The sequence below is a fragment of the Amphibalanus amphitrite genome, unplaced genomic scaffold (assembly GCF_019059575.1).
Source record: "Amphibalanus amphitrite isolate SeventyFive unplaced genomic scaffold, NRLGWU_Aamphi_draft 000581F_arrow, whole genome shotgun sequence".
NCBI classification, from domain to species: Eukaryota; Metazoa; Arthropoda; class Thecostraca; order Balanomorpha; family Balanidae; genus Amphibalanus; species Amphibalanus amphitrite.
Window position 1 is genome coordinate 209,695 of NW_024882075.1, and position 18,488 is coordinate 228,182.

At 59.1% G+C, this 18,488-nt stretch overlaps 1 protein-coding gene across 3 annotated transcripts in view; it reads left to right on the top strand.

Moving 5' to 3' along the window:
• Positions 1–18,488, top strand: part of LOC122394239 (vegetative cell wall protein gp1-like) — a 47,915-nt gene that overhangs the window by 21,993 nt on the left and 7,434 nt on the right. For all 3 annotated transcript variants that reach the window (XM_043390976.1, XM_043390978.1, XM_043390979.1), the window contains exon 3: positions 17,944–18,121. In XM_043390976.1, coding sequence (XP_043246911.1) covers positions 17,944–18,121 — 178 coding nt within the window. The remainder of the gene's footprint in view (positions 1–17,943; positions 18,122–18,488) is intronic.

Here is an 18,488-nt window from a genome sequence, read left to right on the forward strand (position 1 = left end):
ACTGAGCCCAGCCGCATAGCGCACTGCCTCGCCCGCCGCCGCCGCCGCCCGGCACCGGCTCGGAATGCAAATGGCTTGCACTGGCCGATGGCTGGATGGCATGCAAAGGCAGCGTCACGTGATGGCCGCAGGCGGAACGACGTCACGGGCCGTGGCTGGGGCGCGGTCCCGTGGCGAGAGAGCTCTGGGCTGGTGGGATGGTCTGTCTGGTTGGCTGCTGGCTGCTGGATGCTGGATGTAGGAGAATGCATGCTGACTTGTGTTGGTTGTCTGTTGTCACTTTTTCCCTAGTTAATGTCTCTTGTCTGGTGGCTGTGCCGGGCTGGATGCTGCCGATCGGCGGCTGTCTGTCTGCTGGCTGATAGCTGGTGTCTTTCGGGTGTTCACTGTCGACGTTTGGATGCTGCCGATTATCTTTTTGTTTGGTGGTTGATAAAATGTTTGTGCTCGGGGCGCGTCAACTGCACCAGACTTGAATTCTTGTCATGTCTATCCCGCCATGCCTCGTCTCTTTCATGTCTGTCTCATATCTCTGCAACTCTTTCACGCCTGTTGTAGTGAAACAGCTACTGTCTGGTAGAGGCTACCTGTTGTTTATCAGTGGCCAGCAGTCTGCCTGTCTGCCCCCGCTGGGCGCCGCTTGACACGCTGGTGGGTGTTGGAATGCTGAATGGTATTTTTACCAGACAGCAGTTCCGTGGCGTCGGTGGCCACCGGCCAGCGTATCAGCTGGCCAGTCGAGAATGCTGGCAACACTGCCCGCTTCTGCCAGCCGCTAGTCTTTTCTCGCCCTGTCTGGTATTCTCTAGCAGCATTCTCCTGACCCAATCATGTTCTGCTTTGCTGCTCTCCTGATATTTCCTTGTGTATTATTAGCCTTGTCTTTCTCTTGCTGTTTCCTAATGTGGCTCCTGATTGACTCCTAATTCGCCACCCATTATCCCAGCCAGCCCACCGCTAGCGCAGGGCGGCCGTTTTGTCTCTGTTAGATGCTGGTCCTGACAGGTTCGGGGCTGGTTTGTGTCGTCCCAACCGGGCCGGTTTCGGCGGACCGTGGAACCCGACTTCAGACAGCATTTTAGCGCACTTAGCGGCAGGGGTGCGGAGACTTTGTTGCCCCGGAATATTCATGACTGCGAGGGATTTGGAACCCGTTAGGTTCCAGGACACCCGCTTAGCTGACAGCGTCGCTGCTAAGCGGTCGAATTAAGAAACAACACTCACAAAGTCAACAAGCCGATGAAGTGCCCGCCTCGCCCGCCTTCTTATCTCGGCGGGCGTGCCCGTTTTCTGACGGAGAGAACTCCCTCCGTGGGTGCCGAGCCGGCCCGCTCCTCTGCCCACGCGCTGTGTTGACGGGTGGCGCGGACGGCCGTCCAAACAGACACCCTGTCGGCGGCAGACAGACACCCCGCTGGGGCATCTGTTGTGTCAGATGGCCTCGCGATGGGACGAAGCCCCGCTCGCTCCTCACAACCCGCCGGGTCTTGTGAGGGGCAGACAGGGGTTGACACCCTGAGCCCTTGCTACGTAGGGTAGACAGACGCCCTGGCGATGCGCGTATGGTGCCCAGACGCCGCTCACTGGCCCACGTCTGCGCCCTGCTCAGCGCTCGCGCCCGCCCGCGCCCCCTTCCTGTTGTGGTGGGACACGTGCCGGCGGGAGGCGGCTCCGGTTACCCCCCGGGCGCCGATCGATCGGCCACCCCTCTGGCCGATGACGGCTCGCGCCGGCCGATGACGCCGTCATCCGTCATGTTGTCAGACCGCGCTGGTGGTGTCTGATGGTGCCGGCGTGGTGTGATGATGTGACGCTGGAGACCTGAAATGACCCGAAGTGCACTGTGTTGTCTTGACCTGTGGATAGTTGCCCTCAAGCGTCACTAGTCCGCTAAACTCGGCACATTCTGGCTCAGTACTGGCGTTATAAAATCATGTATTCGGTCTCTCGCCTACACTGGTATGACGTCACAGCCATGACCTCACCGATGACGTCAGCCACCATGTCGTCTGGGTCCCAGGTGTCGTCTGGTCGGCCCCCGCCGCGTCTAACGACATGCAACTCTGCCCCGTGTCCAGGTGTACGGTGAAATTACAATGCGCTGCTTACAATGCTAACGATATCGGTCCGGCGAGTGGTCGTAAACTAACCTGACTGGGGCGGCGGGAGGGGAGAGGTGGTGGCTGCAGAGTTTCTGGGAGGAGGTGGCCCTGGGCGGCAGGCGGCGGCGGCCTCTCGGACTCACCGCCCGGGGCGGCGGCCGGCGGCGGGGGCGGCCGACTTTGAACCGCCCCACCCGCCCCGCGGCTGTGCTAAATACACAGCACATAGCTCGGTTTATAAGGGGAGTAATCAATCATGAGAATTATGGTTATTCATCATGTTATTTTATCATGCTCGCCGAGGGTTGCCGTGTGCGGTTTTCGGTGGAGATTGTGTGCTCATTCTGCAATGATGTCTGCAGAGTGGCAACTGTGGTGCGGCTGTGGCGGCGGCGCTTTGGCCGCAGACGCGCCACCGTTGGTCGCAATCGGGTCGCGCGCGCCGTTAGTGTCACAGAGTTCCCATGGCGCGCCGCGATTGCAGCACTGACAGGCCAACGACCGGGCGGAGGCGATGACGGCTACCCCCTGCTGTCGCCGCTGTCTGAAATAGTGTGATGACCGCACCGGCGATTTGGAGGGGTGTTTATGTCATAGCCAACTTAAAAAAGAGTGGGGTACGGCATAGACGGTACTTTGATTTAGAGTGATACTCATAGATTGGAACGTGCTTTTGAATTTTATTTTGACATTGTTACGTTTTTTCTTAATATCCAAGATCCTTATACCTGAGCAATATCTATTAATTATCGTGAGCCTTTAGTTTTTACAGACCAGCTTTTTATTTCTCCTAGCCAAATGCTGCACTTCTATATCTTAGCACTACCCTTCTTCACCCAACCGTGGCACCCCTCTTCTGTCACGGGAGCGGCCGACACCGCTCCGGCGGCAGGGGCGGAGTACCGATCGGGGACGATACTGACGCTGGGCGGATCACCCCCGAGCCGTGTTCTGTCCAGACGTTGATGTGACGAAGCGGACAGCTAAAGACGCCCTGCTGTCTGGCGCACGGTGCGCTGATGTCATCGCTGTGGCCAAGACCAGGTGGTCGGACTGCTGGCGCGGAGGAGAAATGCCCCGGTGGGTGTCCGCCTGTGCTGACAGGGCCGGTGAAATACGGTGGCGGATGAGATACTTGTGCGGTTGGTTGAGGACGGTGCTCGGTTGGAGTGCTCGGTATTTGATGGGAGAACGGAGGGGTGGTGGGTGCTGTGGCGACCTGGCGACTTTTGCGGTGAGAGAGAATTTGGTACTCAATGAACAAAGGGAACGTAGTTTTGTGTACTGCAACAGGACTCTGACTCCCTACTGTGTAGAGTGTCCACGGCTTAACGAAGGAGCGAAGCAATGTTTTGGATGTGACTCATACGCAACACCGAGTCTACGGGCCACACCCTCACACCTCGCCTCCGCCTCCGCGTCCCACGCGTCGGTCTGGACATTCTCTTGGGAACACGCCTACTTTGAGCCGGCGATAGAAAGTGAAACTCCCGGGGCGTCGCCGACGGCGCCAGGTCCGCGTCCGGTTCTCGGTGAGCTCATGTCGTGCAGTCGGACATGATTTCCGGCAGAAGCCACCCTACTGGTTTTCGCTCGGTTTGAGGTGCCACTGGGTGTTGGGGAGGTTGGGTGGGGTGACAAGAGGATGACTGGAGGAGACTAGAGATGGGGAGGGAGGAGCGGAGTCTGGAGGCATGTCTGGCCGACTTGCCAACCGGACCTGGGTCTGGAGCTCGAGCGATAACTCGTGCTTCATCCCACGTCCCTACGGGCGGGTCCCGCAGTTGGCCGACCGGCCACCGCCCCTGCGACCTTTTTGTCTTCTCAGTGTCTCTGTCTCGGCGTTGCGATTTCTCTCCGGCCGGAGACAGGGCGGAGGTCGCCTCGGTGGTGACGGTGGACGTCCTTGGCTGCGCCGTATTAATTAACGACACCGGCGGCGGCCAACCCGGCGCGATTGGAATGCGTCGCCAGCACCTCCTCGACCGGCCGCGCCCGTCCGCTTCTGAGACGTTTTAGGGCCGGGGGCGACAGGTGGATGACGTTTCCTCATTGTGAGGGGTCAGATGTGGACAGGGAAGTGTTGCACAGTATGATTATCTAGGGGAGAAGCCGTGCTGCGTGTCTGTGGTATCTGCAGCGATGCAACATACCCCGCGTTCCTTGCAAGCCGCTCGCCGCTCGCGGACCTGGGTGGAGCTCTGGAAGGGTGGCTCAGACGGGCACAGGGTGCCGCGCGGGACGCGAGAATCTCAGGAATGCTGACCTTAAGCCCCAGTTTGCGCGACCGCAGCCGCTCCACACCTTGCAGGAGCTCGACTCACGGACGCGTGATGACGCGGCTCTGGGCTGCACCTCGCCGGTGACAAATGGGGAGCTATTGGTGGGACGAATTCCACGCCACGGTCATCAAAGTCTCGTTTGAAGGCTGGAGGTCTGCAGGTGCAATCGCTGCCGTGGTCATTTCGACGTTCGTTTCACAGTGGCCCTGCCCTGGCCGTAAACGGAGCGGGCCTGACGACCGCTGGAAATGGCCAGGTCATGATCCTGTCCGTAGATACAGACCGCCGTCGTGGACTTGGCCCGCGGGCAGGCACGTCGGCTCGCGAGGGACGCGTCAGCCGAGACAGAGAGCGGCGCAGGCGGAACGCGCCGAAATCGCCGCCGATAATCCTCGCGCCACGCGCCGGCGCACGAAAAAACGCGCCGAAAACGTCACCGAGCCGGCGGCGGATCGTGACGGATGAGGTGCGCCAATTGTCGGGGCCGCGCCAGTGGCCGGAGCGAGGTCAGCGGTGGGGAGACTGGGCGGCGGGAGGTCAGCCCATCGACTGGTCGGCTTTGTCGGGAGTGGCCTCTGTCTGGAGAAGGTGGAGTCAGGGCGACTGAAGTGAGCTTCAGGAAGCGGAGGTGTGGAGATAGAGCTTGGTGGGTCTTTGGTCCATGCTGTTAGCTTGCTTTGTTGATCCATATCGTGCAAAATTATTGTCTTAGTAGCGCGTTTGAGAGATCATTTGTTAATGTATCCACCATATCGCCAAATTGATAATGCTCATGCTTCCATTAGACGTATATTATTTCATGAACGTTTCTGACATGTTTCTGCGTTCAACATTGCACCCTTATGAAAACTCATACCTATATTTTGAAGCTCCCACTCATCTCACGCTTCACCACACCACTCAGCGTTTGTTTGTATGCTCGGAAGAATACCTACCAGCATGCCGTGTTAGGATGCTCGGCGCGATGCACGGCATCCTACCTGGGAGATTCACGGCGTGGAATGCGCCGCCTCGGGGGCGGGGTTGCCGTGGACGGCCCCGTGCTGCCCAGTTCCACGTACTTGTCCAGTCGGTCCGATCCGGGTGAAGTTCCCAGCGAGAGGTCATCACTTAGTGAGATATCAACACGCCATGGGTTTGTTGTGCTCTCCTGATGACGGCGGGATGTAGGAGATGTTGGCAAGGATGTTGATGATGTGGAGGCACGGTCCAGCAGGTTTGGCTGAGGTGAAGGGACGCCTCGCGCCGAGCCGAGATGAACGCTCGCGCTGAGTTACGCTCCTGTGCCACACTCAAGTCTCCTCTGGCGTCTCCGGACGTCCCGATCTGTGACCGTCCCGCTCACCACAAGACGCGTGACTGCCGTATTCATTGTCATAGGTTTGGATAATCGGGATCGTAAAATGAAAAAAGAATGTCACTCAAAGCTACTAGCCGCCACTGCTGGAGAACCCCCTCATCTTTACCTTTTTATGAGGCGGAAGATGGATGCCCGTTTTGAGAGCTTCTTCTGAATGGTGTTGTCCCGCGGAGGCTTTGGCTGCTGTCGTAAGCTGTTAGTGTTTGTGCGACGGCTTAGGTTTTTGCTGGCGGCGGCCGTCAGAACAGGTGAGCTGTGTGGTATAAAGGCCCGCTCTCTCTGCTCAGTATCATCTCGAGACGGCTGCTCACTTGACCTACCGCTTTGACGGTCAATAGGGGGCAAACACACAGAAGAAACGGAGGCTTAGAGCTCCATCGAGCCTATTCCAAGCGGCATAACGTTTGGCTCCAATCATGGGTGAAATATCCACGACGCTGGTCTATTGGAAGCTGCCCTCCACATTTCACCTGAATAGGCGCGCGCGTGCGTGCGTGCTGTGCGTGTTTGTGGGCGTGCGCCCGGGTGCGGCCGGCGGGCCCGCCCGGGCTACCAAAACACGCCGCTCGCTGCGACCCCCACCCCGGCGCGGTGTGGGCCACTCGGCGAGCTGACCTCTGACCCCACGTGGGTCGGCCACGGCGCACGATGTGACCTCTTGGTGGGAGGGGAGGAGGGAGGGGGTGTGGATCTTACCAATGGTGGTCATTTTGTGGGGACATTATGGGTCGATTTTAGGGACGCGGAAGACCTTTGGACAGCATAATCTAAGAGCGGTCAGTCGGCATACGTCGGTCCGATGAGCGCAGTCTAGCGCCCCATATCTGCCCCATTCTGTCATCTAGCACGGTTGGCTGCAAGCGCCTGCTATCTGCTGCCAGCACCCGCTGTCCTCTGTCCGCTGTCCACTGTCCACTGTCCGCTGTCTGCCTGAGACGGCCGGCCGGCGGTGCGTGTCCGCTCGGACGGGGCGGGGGCAGGGCTGTTTGTCCCTCTGTTGACGTCCCGGCCGCGGGTCCAGTCGCACCTGCAGGCTCACACACACGTGCCATATGCCACCGCGGCCGTAAGGGCGAACTCCCATCGGCACAACCCACGCGTGTGACCCTTACGCTCGCCGACCGGCTGGCCGGCGCAGCGCCAGGCGCGTGGCACACACTGTCGACTCGGTCGCGCCATATTATGCAAATGATAGTGATTAGCGCGCCAGAGAGCGGCGAAAGTCAACACGACCACTAGGAAGAGGTGTCCAGGTGTTCTCGGGCAGACAGAGTCGTTGGCATGTCTGACGAGGCCGAGGAGGCCGCTCGAAGGTCGTCTGGGAGCCCTCCCGCGGAGCCGAGGTGCCGGCGAGTGGCTCCTTCGGCAGGGTCGCGCGGCGTCCGAACCGGCCTGGGATAGCCATGGGTGGTCGGCCGCGCTGACTTGCAACCCTTTTGTCCTGTCAAGGTCGCCAGAGTTGGCGCAGACAACGGCCCGAGGCGAGACGAAATTGCATCGCGATGCGGTGGACGATTGGAAGACGTGCGACTGTGATGTTGGTCACGGCATCAGGCGGGCTATCAGGGGGCTTTCAGGCGCTGATGCGGCCTGTGATGCCGCGGAGGGTGCTACAGGGGTGCCCGAAGGGGTGCAGAGGCACCCCGCGGCGCCATATCCGCGGTACCGCTCTCTGATCGCGGCGGGTGCTGGTGTACCCCAGGGGTCTCTCATCGCGCCTGCACTAATTGTTATTTCGGCGCAGCATTGTGTGTGGCGCGGTATTATTTCAGCCGCCTGGGGCGGGGAGGCCGCCCCCGATCGGGGTCAGGTCGTGACGCCTCTCTCACGTGGGCGACCACCGTCGGCGGCGAGGGTGGCGCACTAGCGGCGAGGGTGGCGCACCACCGGCGATCTCTGGTGGTATTTCCGCCGCGCCGCGTGACAATTGCGCCCGGCCGGATGGCCCGCTGCCGGGTGGCGGCGCGGACGGCTATATTATCCCTCCCCGGTGTCCCCTTCCCCTCCCTCCTCCGTCCCCCCGGTCGCCAGTTGACCGCACAGGCCAGTCGTCGATTGTCACTAATCGGAATCCTTTGGAGTCGCCGCGCGCGCGCCGTGCGCCCGACCGACCACCTGCGCCGGCGCGCGCTATTTGCGTGTGATTGGCGCGCGGCGGCGAGCGCGCCGCTTTGTGCGCCACAATGGGTGGGCGGCGCGGCGGCGGTCACGGCGCACCGGCTGTTTGTGCGGCGTTCGCGCCGCGGTGGCTGCCTCAGGAGGGAGCGAGGTGACAGTTGGCTGGTAAATGGTGCCGACCACCCCAAATCGATCCGCTTTGCCCAATTTATCTTGGCGAGGTGGTGAAAAGGATACCTCTTTGGAGAAAACTGGCCTGGAAAATAGTCTTTGATCGCCGCGCAGTTGGAAAATGATCGTTTTTAGCGGCTGGTTGATAATGCACTGGGCTGAACTGTGTTAAAAGTTTGTTGAGTAATCAGAACTCGATATAAAACTGATGATTGCACGGTCAGTAACTTAGACAGAGATTTCGCTGTTATTTGCGCGACAATCGGAAATCTCAACAGCCGCTGAAGTATGTATCGTTTCCCCAATCGTCTGCACTGGGCTGGCGTTTTCTCCGATGCGCTCTAGCGATTTGGTGAAATTTGGCAGCTGTCTTTAACTGGGTCTCCAAGGTAGTCATTATTACAAAGCGCCATACTAGACTATTAGCATACAAGTTTTGCGAAACGTGTTTTAATGGCGTTCTGTAATTTCTACGATTCTGCGTGAAACGAGCAGCACACTTCGCTCTTGGCCCGATGACTGATAGCCGATGACGCGATGACGGATCTGACCTGAGCAATGACGTCACCGAGTTAGGTCACCGGTCACAGGTCACAGGTCACTGATCGGTGAACGCTTCCCGGTCATCATTGCCAGCAGGATGCGCGGACAGGATGCTGTTCAGTGCCTGTGGGTGGGCGCGCAGCGACCCGACTCTCCCAGACAAACTGGGTGTGCCGCCTTGTACAATCGCACCGCCGTGCTCTCAGCTCTCCCTGGCTCTCCCTAGCTCTCCCGTGGCTCTCCCAGCGCTCGACCCCCGCAGGAGCGACGTCTGACCTCCGGTGACCCGCGATGACCCCGCGGTGACCCGGCGGCGGCGCTGAGACGGTGCAGAGCGACGCGCCGTCTCTCCGGCCACTCCTGTAGTCAGATCCGGCTAAGGGCGGGCGACCGCCGCCCTCTCAGAGGCCCCGTGGTCCTCGCGCCGCCCCCGCCGTCTGTGCTGGTGGCGGTGGTGGTCCTATGGAGGCTTGGTGTTCACACTAGGTACACTAGCATTTCTATATCATTGCTCAAATTGCATTGAGCAAGACGCTGGGTCTTATGGAAGGTTGGTGTTTCTAGCAGATGGCGTGGAGGAAGTATCAAGTAGACGTGTCATTTCTTATGTGTGTAGTATAAATCCTCTAGGTTATTATTTGTGACAAGCCGTAGTGTCGTCTCTCATAGTCTGAGTCTGTATATTTGTGATAAGTTTGAGGGTCGTCCCATGGTCTGAAGTTTGACCTGCCGGTCTTGGTTTGACCCCAACCACGACCCCGGGGGAGGGACACAGACGGATAGACGGGGCCAGACCGGTCGGCGATCGTGACGGGTGACCGACCGTCACGCTCCTCCGCCGACCGTGACGGGGTGGTACCGGTGTCACGGACCGCCGCGCCCCCGCTCTCTCCTCTCTCTCCGCGCCGCTCTGTCCCCTCTCTCCGGGACGACCGCTCTGCCCTGTGTCTGGGCGCCGTTCATTTGTGAAGCTTCTACTGCTTTTCGTATACCGCTGAGTTGATCTGCCATCTTACCACTTTTTTCCTTTTTACCTTTAAAGGGACAGTATCATCGAAAAAAAAATCCATGTATGGAGCTGATTTTTTTTTTACTAGCATTTCTTATTTTTCTGAATCAGAAAAACATAGTTTGAGGACCGAACTCGGTGAAAAATATTGCAACCACATTTCATTTTCATGATTCATTTTCATGAGCGAACCACCACTATACAAGCATGGCCGCCAGTTTGGAAGCATGCAAAATTACTACAGAACTGGCGCAGATAATACATTATTGACGCTACGCTTACGCGGTCGTTCTTCTGATTGAGTTGTCCTTAGGGAGAGGTAGCTTTAGGTATTGCCTATAAAAATATAACGTGACAATTGAAGGGAGTGACAATTGGACATGACAATTGACAATGGGAGAAAATATCACGTGACAATCACGTGATAAACGTCATACATTGGAGGGAGATTGTGATTCAAGCTGGAGGAATTCCTTTGTTGAGCCGCTGGAATCCGAAGGAAACAGCGGAAATTGCCTACGACTATTTAATGAATTTAACGGTAATGAATAAGTGCGAAAAACGTTTTGGCTTTATAAAATTTGATGAAATGACCAGGGTAAAAGTTTTATTACTGGCGGTCAATTCAAAACGGCGCAAACATTTAAACAGTGAAGATAGTGAAGCACGATTCAAAGTGTGGTACACCTTTCGTACTTTGAGCGGCGATAGCGGGATAACGGTGTGGAGCTTCGAGGATCGGTCTTCAGTTCCCGGACCAGAAAGGTGGGGCCTATGCAATGTCAAATTTCATCAAAATGGTGATACTGTCCCTTTAACGATATTCTCTTCCCTTTTCTCTGACTCTCTCTCTCCCTCTCTCTCTCTCTCTCTCTCTCTCTCTCTCTCTCTCTCTCTCTCTCTCTCTCTCTCTCTCTTTCCGCTCTGCTCATTAACCTGTCCCGTATCCTTTTAGTCAGACAATTCTCTTAACAGTTCCTCTTCCACGGCTGCCCCTGTTAGGCACAGGACACAAGTTCTGCAATGTTTACAGTCTGTTTGGCGTCCAGGTCTGACAAGACGACTATCGCACATCAGCAAACAGATGCTTAACGCCAACTCCAGCTGGGTTTATGCAGTTCAAACGGCTAAGTGGATCCTTTGAATCCTTTGAACTGCAGACATATCCCCTAAATTTATCAGCCAGCAAGTTTTAATGCCGGTGGAAGTACTGCAACATTGAATCGTGAGCTCTGTGTCGCCATTGTCGCTGTTGGGTCTATGCTTCGCGGTTACGTCCACAGAGGTTGATTGGGGATAGCTGTAGGGCGTTGAGCTTATGCGCCGTTAAGCGCCGTGTTGTTTTTCGCTAACGAGCTGCCTGCGGCACCTGAGAAGCCTCGCTAACGCGCTCATTAGCCTCGCTCGTACGTTTACCCCCGGGGTGGCGACGAAGGCGGATGATTTTCCAAAGCCGTGGTCACTACCGCGTGCTCCGCCCAGTGGCGGCGCGGTTTTTACGCCGGTTTTTACCCGCGGCGGACGGGCGGCGTGCGCCGTGCGCCGCGGCGATCGGGACGATCTGTGGCGCAACGCCGGCCGTGCAGCGACTATCGCGGCGCGGCGGCGGCAGTGGCGGCGCGGCGCTCGGATCGTGTGGGAACTGGGCGGGCGGCTGGTGATAAACCACGAACACCTCACCCGGCGGCTCGGTTTACGATCGCGGCGCAGCGCTGATTAATTCGCCGCGCGGCGCGCTGCTCATGTCGCGCGCTGCGATTGCCGCGCGGCACGCGGCGCGGTGCGCCGGTTCCGCCGCGGCGCGCGGACAATGCGCCGGGCTCGTCTCGTGACGTGCGGCCGTGACCGGCGCTGGCGGCGGCAGTGGCGCGGCTGCCGCGATCGTGGCGCGCTCTGACCGGTCGTGCCGTCGGTGACATGCATTGTCTGCGGCGTTTGCGCCGCACTGGTCTCGGTCAGACAGTGTCGGTCATGAGCCAGACAGCGACCCAGACAACGGGTTCAGACAGTCGCGGACTCGCGACAGACATAGATCGGGATTGACGACTGACAGCAGGTAGTATCATCCGCCACAGGCCGGCATTTCGTCATCTGTCCATGACGAATCGAGCGATTCGACATGGGCGTAACCTGAACTGGAATAACTACCAACCAGACCGTCAGAGACTGGCGTTACCCGTCCCTCACGGCGCGCACCCTTTCATTTCGATCAAAGGGATCAACTCAATTCTGCTCCGGTGAATAGAAACATTGCGTAGTGTTCGCCGCTATCCTTGGCGCGAGGCTTGCGGACGCGACGCAACCGGCCATCGAGCGGCCGGCAGTCGGACGGATTATTGATAATTCCAGAGGCCTAATCACCGGCCGTCCGGAGGCTGACCTCGGACGTCACCCTTCCGCCGGTCACGTGATGGCCGGCGGCAGTCGCGTGCGGCGGCGGCGGCGGAGCACCTGGTAACGCCGGGTCACAGAGAGCGGCCCAGCCGCAGCCGCCACCGGCAGCGGGCGGCGGCGGCAGCTGCCTCTCGCCGCGCCAGCGCGCGCCCGGCGCACACCTGCCTACTGCGCACCCAATTGCCTATTGATTCGGCGAGTAATTACGGGGCGCCTACCGCTAACGAAGCACGGTGCGCGGCGGGGTTTCGCCGCGGCCGGCTCCGGTAGGGAAGGGATAGGAGGATGGAGTTCACCTAACTGGACGGTGAGGGATGGGGTAAAACGTTTACTGTTTTGTGCGGATTGGCGTAGTGCCATAGTTTTGGCACTGGATTAGTACTGGTAGTTGATTTACTGAATTCACGGCTGCAGTGTTACTGATGGGTTTATTCCTGGCCGCACTGCTGTTAAGTTTGAAACAGACAAGGAGCTCACACCCCGCCAAGAAACCACAGCTCGCCTCGCCTTCCACTTTCCACGAGTCCCACCGGCCGGCCGGCCAGTGCGGCGCTCTCTCATCCCGCTTTGGAGCGCCGCTCGGCCAGCGTTTGTGGAAACGGGGCGGGCCGGTGGGAACGGGGCCGCCGACTGGCGCCGCCGGCCACGGCGCGCGCGCCGCTGCAACGTACCGAGAGAGCGCCGCCGACGGCGAGCGGCCGCCCTCGGCGATGACACGCTAGCACGCGGCGATCGAGCTCGTCTAGTACGGTACACGCCGTGGTAGGTCCTCAGATCAGCAGGCCGTTGTGGGACGGTCGTTAGACAAGTTCTTCGAATGGGACCCGCTCGGTTAAGGTGAAGAAATGGTGTCGTAGTGTGATTCGTAGTAGCAGTGATGTAGTTGCAGTGATGACCGTTAACGCTTTTGGTTCATGGTCTCTCACTACTGCTGTCTAGGTGGCAGAACGACCGTTCGACCTGACGTGCTGCAGACTCGCCTGATTCCGATCTCCTGAGCGCCGCCGCCGCCCGGCGTCAGGTTTTCGCCGCCGCACCGCTCGTAAACCGCGTGTCCGAGCCCCCAGCTGCGGCAGATCTGCTCTCAGCTGCCGCAGATCCTGTTGAGGCTGGAAAAAGTAGTGGTCCACGCCCGCCACCCTGCAGTACGCCACCCGGCCCGCTCGCGCGAGAGGGCTCTGAGGCTAATCCTCCGTGCAGCCATCGCGCACGCGGGCTGGGGGCGTTTGCAGTCACGACAGCCGTGGGGTTGAGCGGCATGGAGTCATCCATCCCCCTCCCACTTCTCCCAACCCTACATTCTCAACATGACAAAGATGGCAGCAAGGAAACAGTTACCTGTATCACAAATCTACGGACTGCTCCCGGCTGTCATCCTAAATCCGCCATTGGCAACAACGGCCGGCGCTTGTGGCGTTTCCCTGGAAATGACCCCACGTGCTTATGCAGTTCGGAGACGTACCTCGGCGTAATTGTGTTGATTGTATTGCTGTCTGTTGTGGCTGGCTGGCTCGTGGTGCGTGTTACCGTTACACTACTGGAGTGTTCCTCCATGGGCATGGCGAGTCGCTACCCGAGGGATTACAGGCGTTGTCGGGAAGACCTACGCTTTGACAAACGTGGGAGTCGTAGACACAACAGTTGTTTGGCCTTAAAACACCAATAAATAGTATGTGGAAATGTGTTGTCGGTGTTGTTACACATTTAACACATTCTTGTTTGTATATGAAGGGCGAGTGGATCGTGATATCTCGTGGTTTCTGGGATAATTTTCTACTGAGACAGTAGCGCGGTCACTCGGCTGACATGGCTGGCCGGCGGGTCCTGCTCCGAGGACAGCTATCGGGGCGTCACGGCCGACCGATCGCCCCCACAGCCCAGACCGTAGCACCTGCGGCCGCTGGAGCGCCGCGAACCTGCGCGCCATCTGACGCCCGTCCGCCCAACTACCTCCCCTGACGGGCACCGGGCGCACATCTGGCCTCTCATCCGTCTACGAGCGTGTCTGGACAGGGTACCGCCTGTGGCACCCTGTCGCCAACGTCGGGACGTCTCGCGGCACGTGCCGACGCGCGACGCGGCGCGACTGGGGTCGTTAGGAGCTCGCGTGGAGATGACGGGGTAAACGGCCGCAGCCGCGCAGTACCGTCTGCAGTCGCAGTGCCTGGGGCACCTCGCTGTGCTCTGCTGCCACGCGAGGTCGTGCAGCGGCCGCTCCGAACGAGCTCCTGTCGCCCCAGGGCAGAGACGCTGCGCTGGCCGCTGCAGCTGTCTGCTGCGCCGAGCCAGCGCCGCCCGTGGCTGTTGTGGGGCGGTGAGGTACCGTGGAGCACCTCCAGTCTCTGAGCTGTGTAGTGCAGTCATGTGTGACGGTGGGTGATATATGTAAACTACGTCACAAGTTAGTAGACGGTTGCGCCGTTTAGTGCTTCGCCCACAAATCGCGCAGGTGCTAGGAGGCAACCCTGAGCACACCCTCATTTCGAGCGATCCCTACCGCTGCGCTGCGCGGCGCGCGCGCGCGCGCGCGACTTCCCCGATGTCGCACCGGGCCGATGGCGCCCCGCAGGGACACAGCTCCGGTGATAACGAGCGATCGCCGCCCTCGCCTCTCTAATTGGCCTATTTTCCTTTGTCGGATACCGGGCGACAAGTCAAGCGAGCTTCCTAGGGCGGGCGCGCGCGGCCACCACACCTGCCGGTGCCGAGGCGAACCCGATCGGCGCACGGACGTCGCCAGGTGGTGGTGGGGATAGAGAGAGGATAATTGGAGACCTGGACGACTCCTGGACAGTGGTGGTGGGTCGCTGGGGTCAAATGAGTGACCGTTGAGTTGTGGTGGTTGAGAGAAGCGAACGGTGCGTGCAATGAAGATGAGTCTTGTTAGTTTTTTTTGTGGATTGACGATATGGGAGATGGAACGGGGGTTGAGATTTGAGATGGATTCTCGGTGAGAACGTCTCACTGTGTTTGATGGGAAGGGGTGGTGCGGAGGTCCTTGACCTGTCGGCGGCAGGCGCCGACTGTCGGGTTTACACCTGTCCCGACGCCGCCGGCGCTGCTGGTCAGCCGAGCGGCTCCCACGTCCGGTGCGCTCGGGTCGACTCAGACCGTTTCAACGAACCTGGTTACACCCGCCACCGCCGCCCTCTGGTCACGTGCCTCGGCGGCCGGCCGGTGGGCGAGGTCACGTGACCGCAGGGTCACGTATCGCGCGCGCCCGCTTCCGGTCGGCGCGCCCCGTTTCCGGCGGGCCGGGTGGCGCGCGTCACGGACGCTCTCTCTGTGTGTGCTCTGGCCGTGAGGTGCCGCCGTCGGCTTTGTCGCCGCCGCCACCGCCGCTGCATTTCGGTCGACCGGTCGGGCGGTTACCGCCGCCGTCGTCACCGCGGCGGCGGGGTCGTCGCGCCGGCGACCGGCCGCGTCACGCCGACTGGCTTGTGTGCTTTGTGGGAGCCGAGAGCAGCGCTGGCCGCGTATCGATTCACTGAGCGCATTGCTCGCGCTCTGCTTTGGCGCGATGTGCCCGGTCACGATCGTGCTGACGCGGCGCCCGCCCCCGCCCCCGCCCCCGCCCCCGCCCCCGCCCTGGCCCGGAGCGATTCGTGCCCCCTCACCCCGTTGAATCATCTGGCTGCTGACTGCGCGCAGGTCACGTTCACGCCCTGCTCTGGCGCCCTCAGCGGTTTGGCGAGTGTTGTGCGGCGCCACAAACGATGTCTGTCGCTAACCCCTGCCCCCTCAAGTCCTCACACCGCTCGTGTTATAAGGACGGAGAGGTAGTGTGTTCGATGACGGTGGAGGGTAACTGTAGCGGTGACGCAGGCCGGATATCGCTCAGGTCGTCGTCTGCGGCGGCGCGGCCGGCACGCGCGGCTCGCAGGATGTTGTGTCCGCCGCCGGCCGCGCCGCTGACCCCGTCCCTCGGCCGGTCTGTCGCGCCGCTCGTCCGTGCACAGATCCAGAGGGGAGCGGAGGCCGTCTCGCGTTACGGGCCCGCTCGGCGCGCCGGCTGCCCGGCCTATTTGTGAGGTGCTGCCTCGTTCCGGCTAATGAAGCAACATCCGGTGGTGGCCGCTCGACTGCCCCCCGCCACCCCCGGTGACCGTGGCCTGGTGTGCGTTACGTATCTCTCGACCCTCGATTAGCCGCGGGCGAGTGACTCCGAAGGCTACGCCCGTCGATCGGAAGGAACCGGATCTTTGGTTGGTGGTGACAGTCTGGTTAAACGACCGACTGACTCGAGCTGAGCTGCGCCGGCTGACCCTGCGCGCTGCCGACCTCTGGGGGTGGAGGGCGCGGTGCGGAGAGCGGAAACGTGCCCGGCCGAGCGCACCACACCATCGGAAGCAGGCGCCGGAAGGGCGAGTCCAAAGGAAGTACCGCCACGCGTCCGGTAGCGGCTCTTTAACTCGCCTTCCTGAGGACAGAGTCACGGCGCCGGGGGCAGAGGCTGTGGCACGCGCTGAGGTAGAACGGAGCGCTCGCGCGGAGGCGGTCTTTACCTGATTGCTCTGTTGGTTACGACGGAGGACACCGGATGTTGGAGCTGGGTACTCCACTGGCGGCCGACGGAAACGGACATACCTGGCGGCGAGTGGAAAACGCATGCTGACTGAATGAATGACGAATGAATGATGGATGAATGGCGCGATGAATGGGAGCGAGTGACGGATACGCACTGCTGCGACTGTGTGACGCTGAATGACGTGGATAACCCGTGACGTCCGCTGTCAGTTCACTGAGGAATGCGGGTACGTACTGCCGGCGGTACGCCCACGTGTCTCGTGCAGGTCAGCACGTGCCACGTGGTGCGCTCCTGTGGTCGATTGGGACGAAACGATGCGATGAATGAGTCAGTTACGGTTAGAACTTAGAAGGACGGATGCATTGCAATTGCGGATAGAAAGTCGGATGGAATTATTTGATCCCTTGTAAAAGCGAAGAATATGACTGGTTACGTTGATGCGGTATTTGTAGTCGGCTAGTCACATGACCGAGTTCCATTTCGCTTCCATGTTGCAACGCTAAATGAAGGCCGTGAAAAGACGGATATTCGAACGACGAATGACTGCGTAAATGCGGTGATTAAGCACTTGTACTTCAGGCCATACACCAGCGGTCTGGCTATCCGGAATCGCTACTCATCTTCACCCCATTTTCACGACACGTCTTCCTTTAAGATCAGAATGCACTCCGACATTCCCCAACATGATTTCGTGTGGTTAAAACCGAGCCGTCACCGTCTTTTTTCTCGGGCGTGGTGCCCCACGCTTTCCTACAAGTCCAGTGGCGGTCTATCACGCGATATCTGAGCGGAATTGCTCGGTGTCTGCCGACGCGCCGTGGAGTTCCCTGTCGGAACTCCGTGACGGGGTAGATGGTGATGACGATGTCGTTTCGTGAATGTGTGCCACGCACGCGTGCCCCGCTCGTCACCTGTCAGCTCTGTGAAGGCACTGTCTGCTCCTGTCTGGGATTTGGATCGCAAATAGGCTTTCTAACTCTGGCTTATATGTAAGCCGTAAGGTTATAATATTTTGTTTGTGTCTGGTCTGTGACGTGCATGGTAGTTAGATAATGTGTAATGACGTCAAACTAAGGTGGAGTCCAAACCACAGCTGTCTGATCTTGACGCGCTCGCTCGCTCCCTTTTTCACATGCTACCTTTTTATATGCCACATTCGCTCACCAAAATATTTTGTCTCGCACGGTCACGCTGCTCCTATGTCTCAAGAAAAAAGGTGCTAGCCCATGTTTAACCTTGATAGATAAAGTAAAAAAGAAAATACTTTGCGTATTTGCTATCCATTCTTAAGAATAGTTCCTCACCCAAGTTTGAACATGATGCTCCCGCTGCTGTTTTCTTACATGTGATTACATGTGGTATGATGTGATTAAGCTTTGACTTCTTCTTGTGGTCACAACTCTAACTCCCCTTCTCCCCCTCTTCTCTTTTGTCAGATGGCTGCTCGTCGCGCGCCAACCCCAAGCCCCGAGGGCCGTCCTCACCATCGACACGACGGCCCTCGTTCACGTTCAACACAGAGCCGTGCCCGCCCATGTACCAGGCCAAGTACTGCCTGCACGGCTCCCGCTGCTTCAAGGTCAACATCGGACATAACCCCGTCTACAGTTGCGAGTGAGTATCGGGACGTGTGTATGCGTGTGTGTGGCCTGAGGGGTGCGTGCGTGCGTAAGGCAGTGCGCGAGGCCTTGCGTGAGACGGCTCTGCGAAGAAGTGGCGTAGTACGCGCGGACTGGTGAAGCTAAACTCATCCAAGGTGTGGTTAGGTAATAAATATCTGCACGTTTGACTGGCATCGTGCGTAGATCGTGCGGAGTGTGTTAGGGTACCCGTAATGTGCGTAACGGGATTTAGGGCTCCGCAATTACACGGTACGGCATCCGTCTGTGATTATTCTGAACGAGGAGACTTGTAAAACTCGTAGTTAGCTGTGGCGCGTTAGTTCACCAATGCTTGGACTTGGGTCGCTATTGGGGCTAGG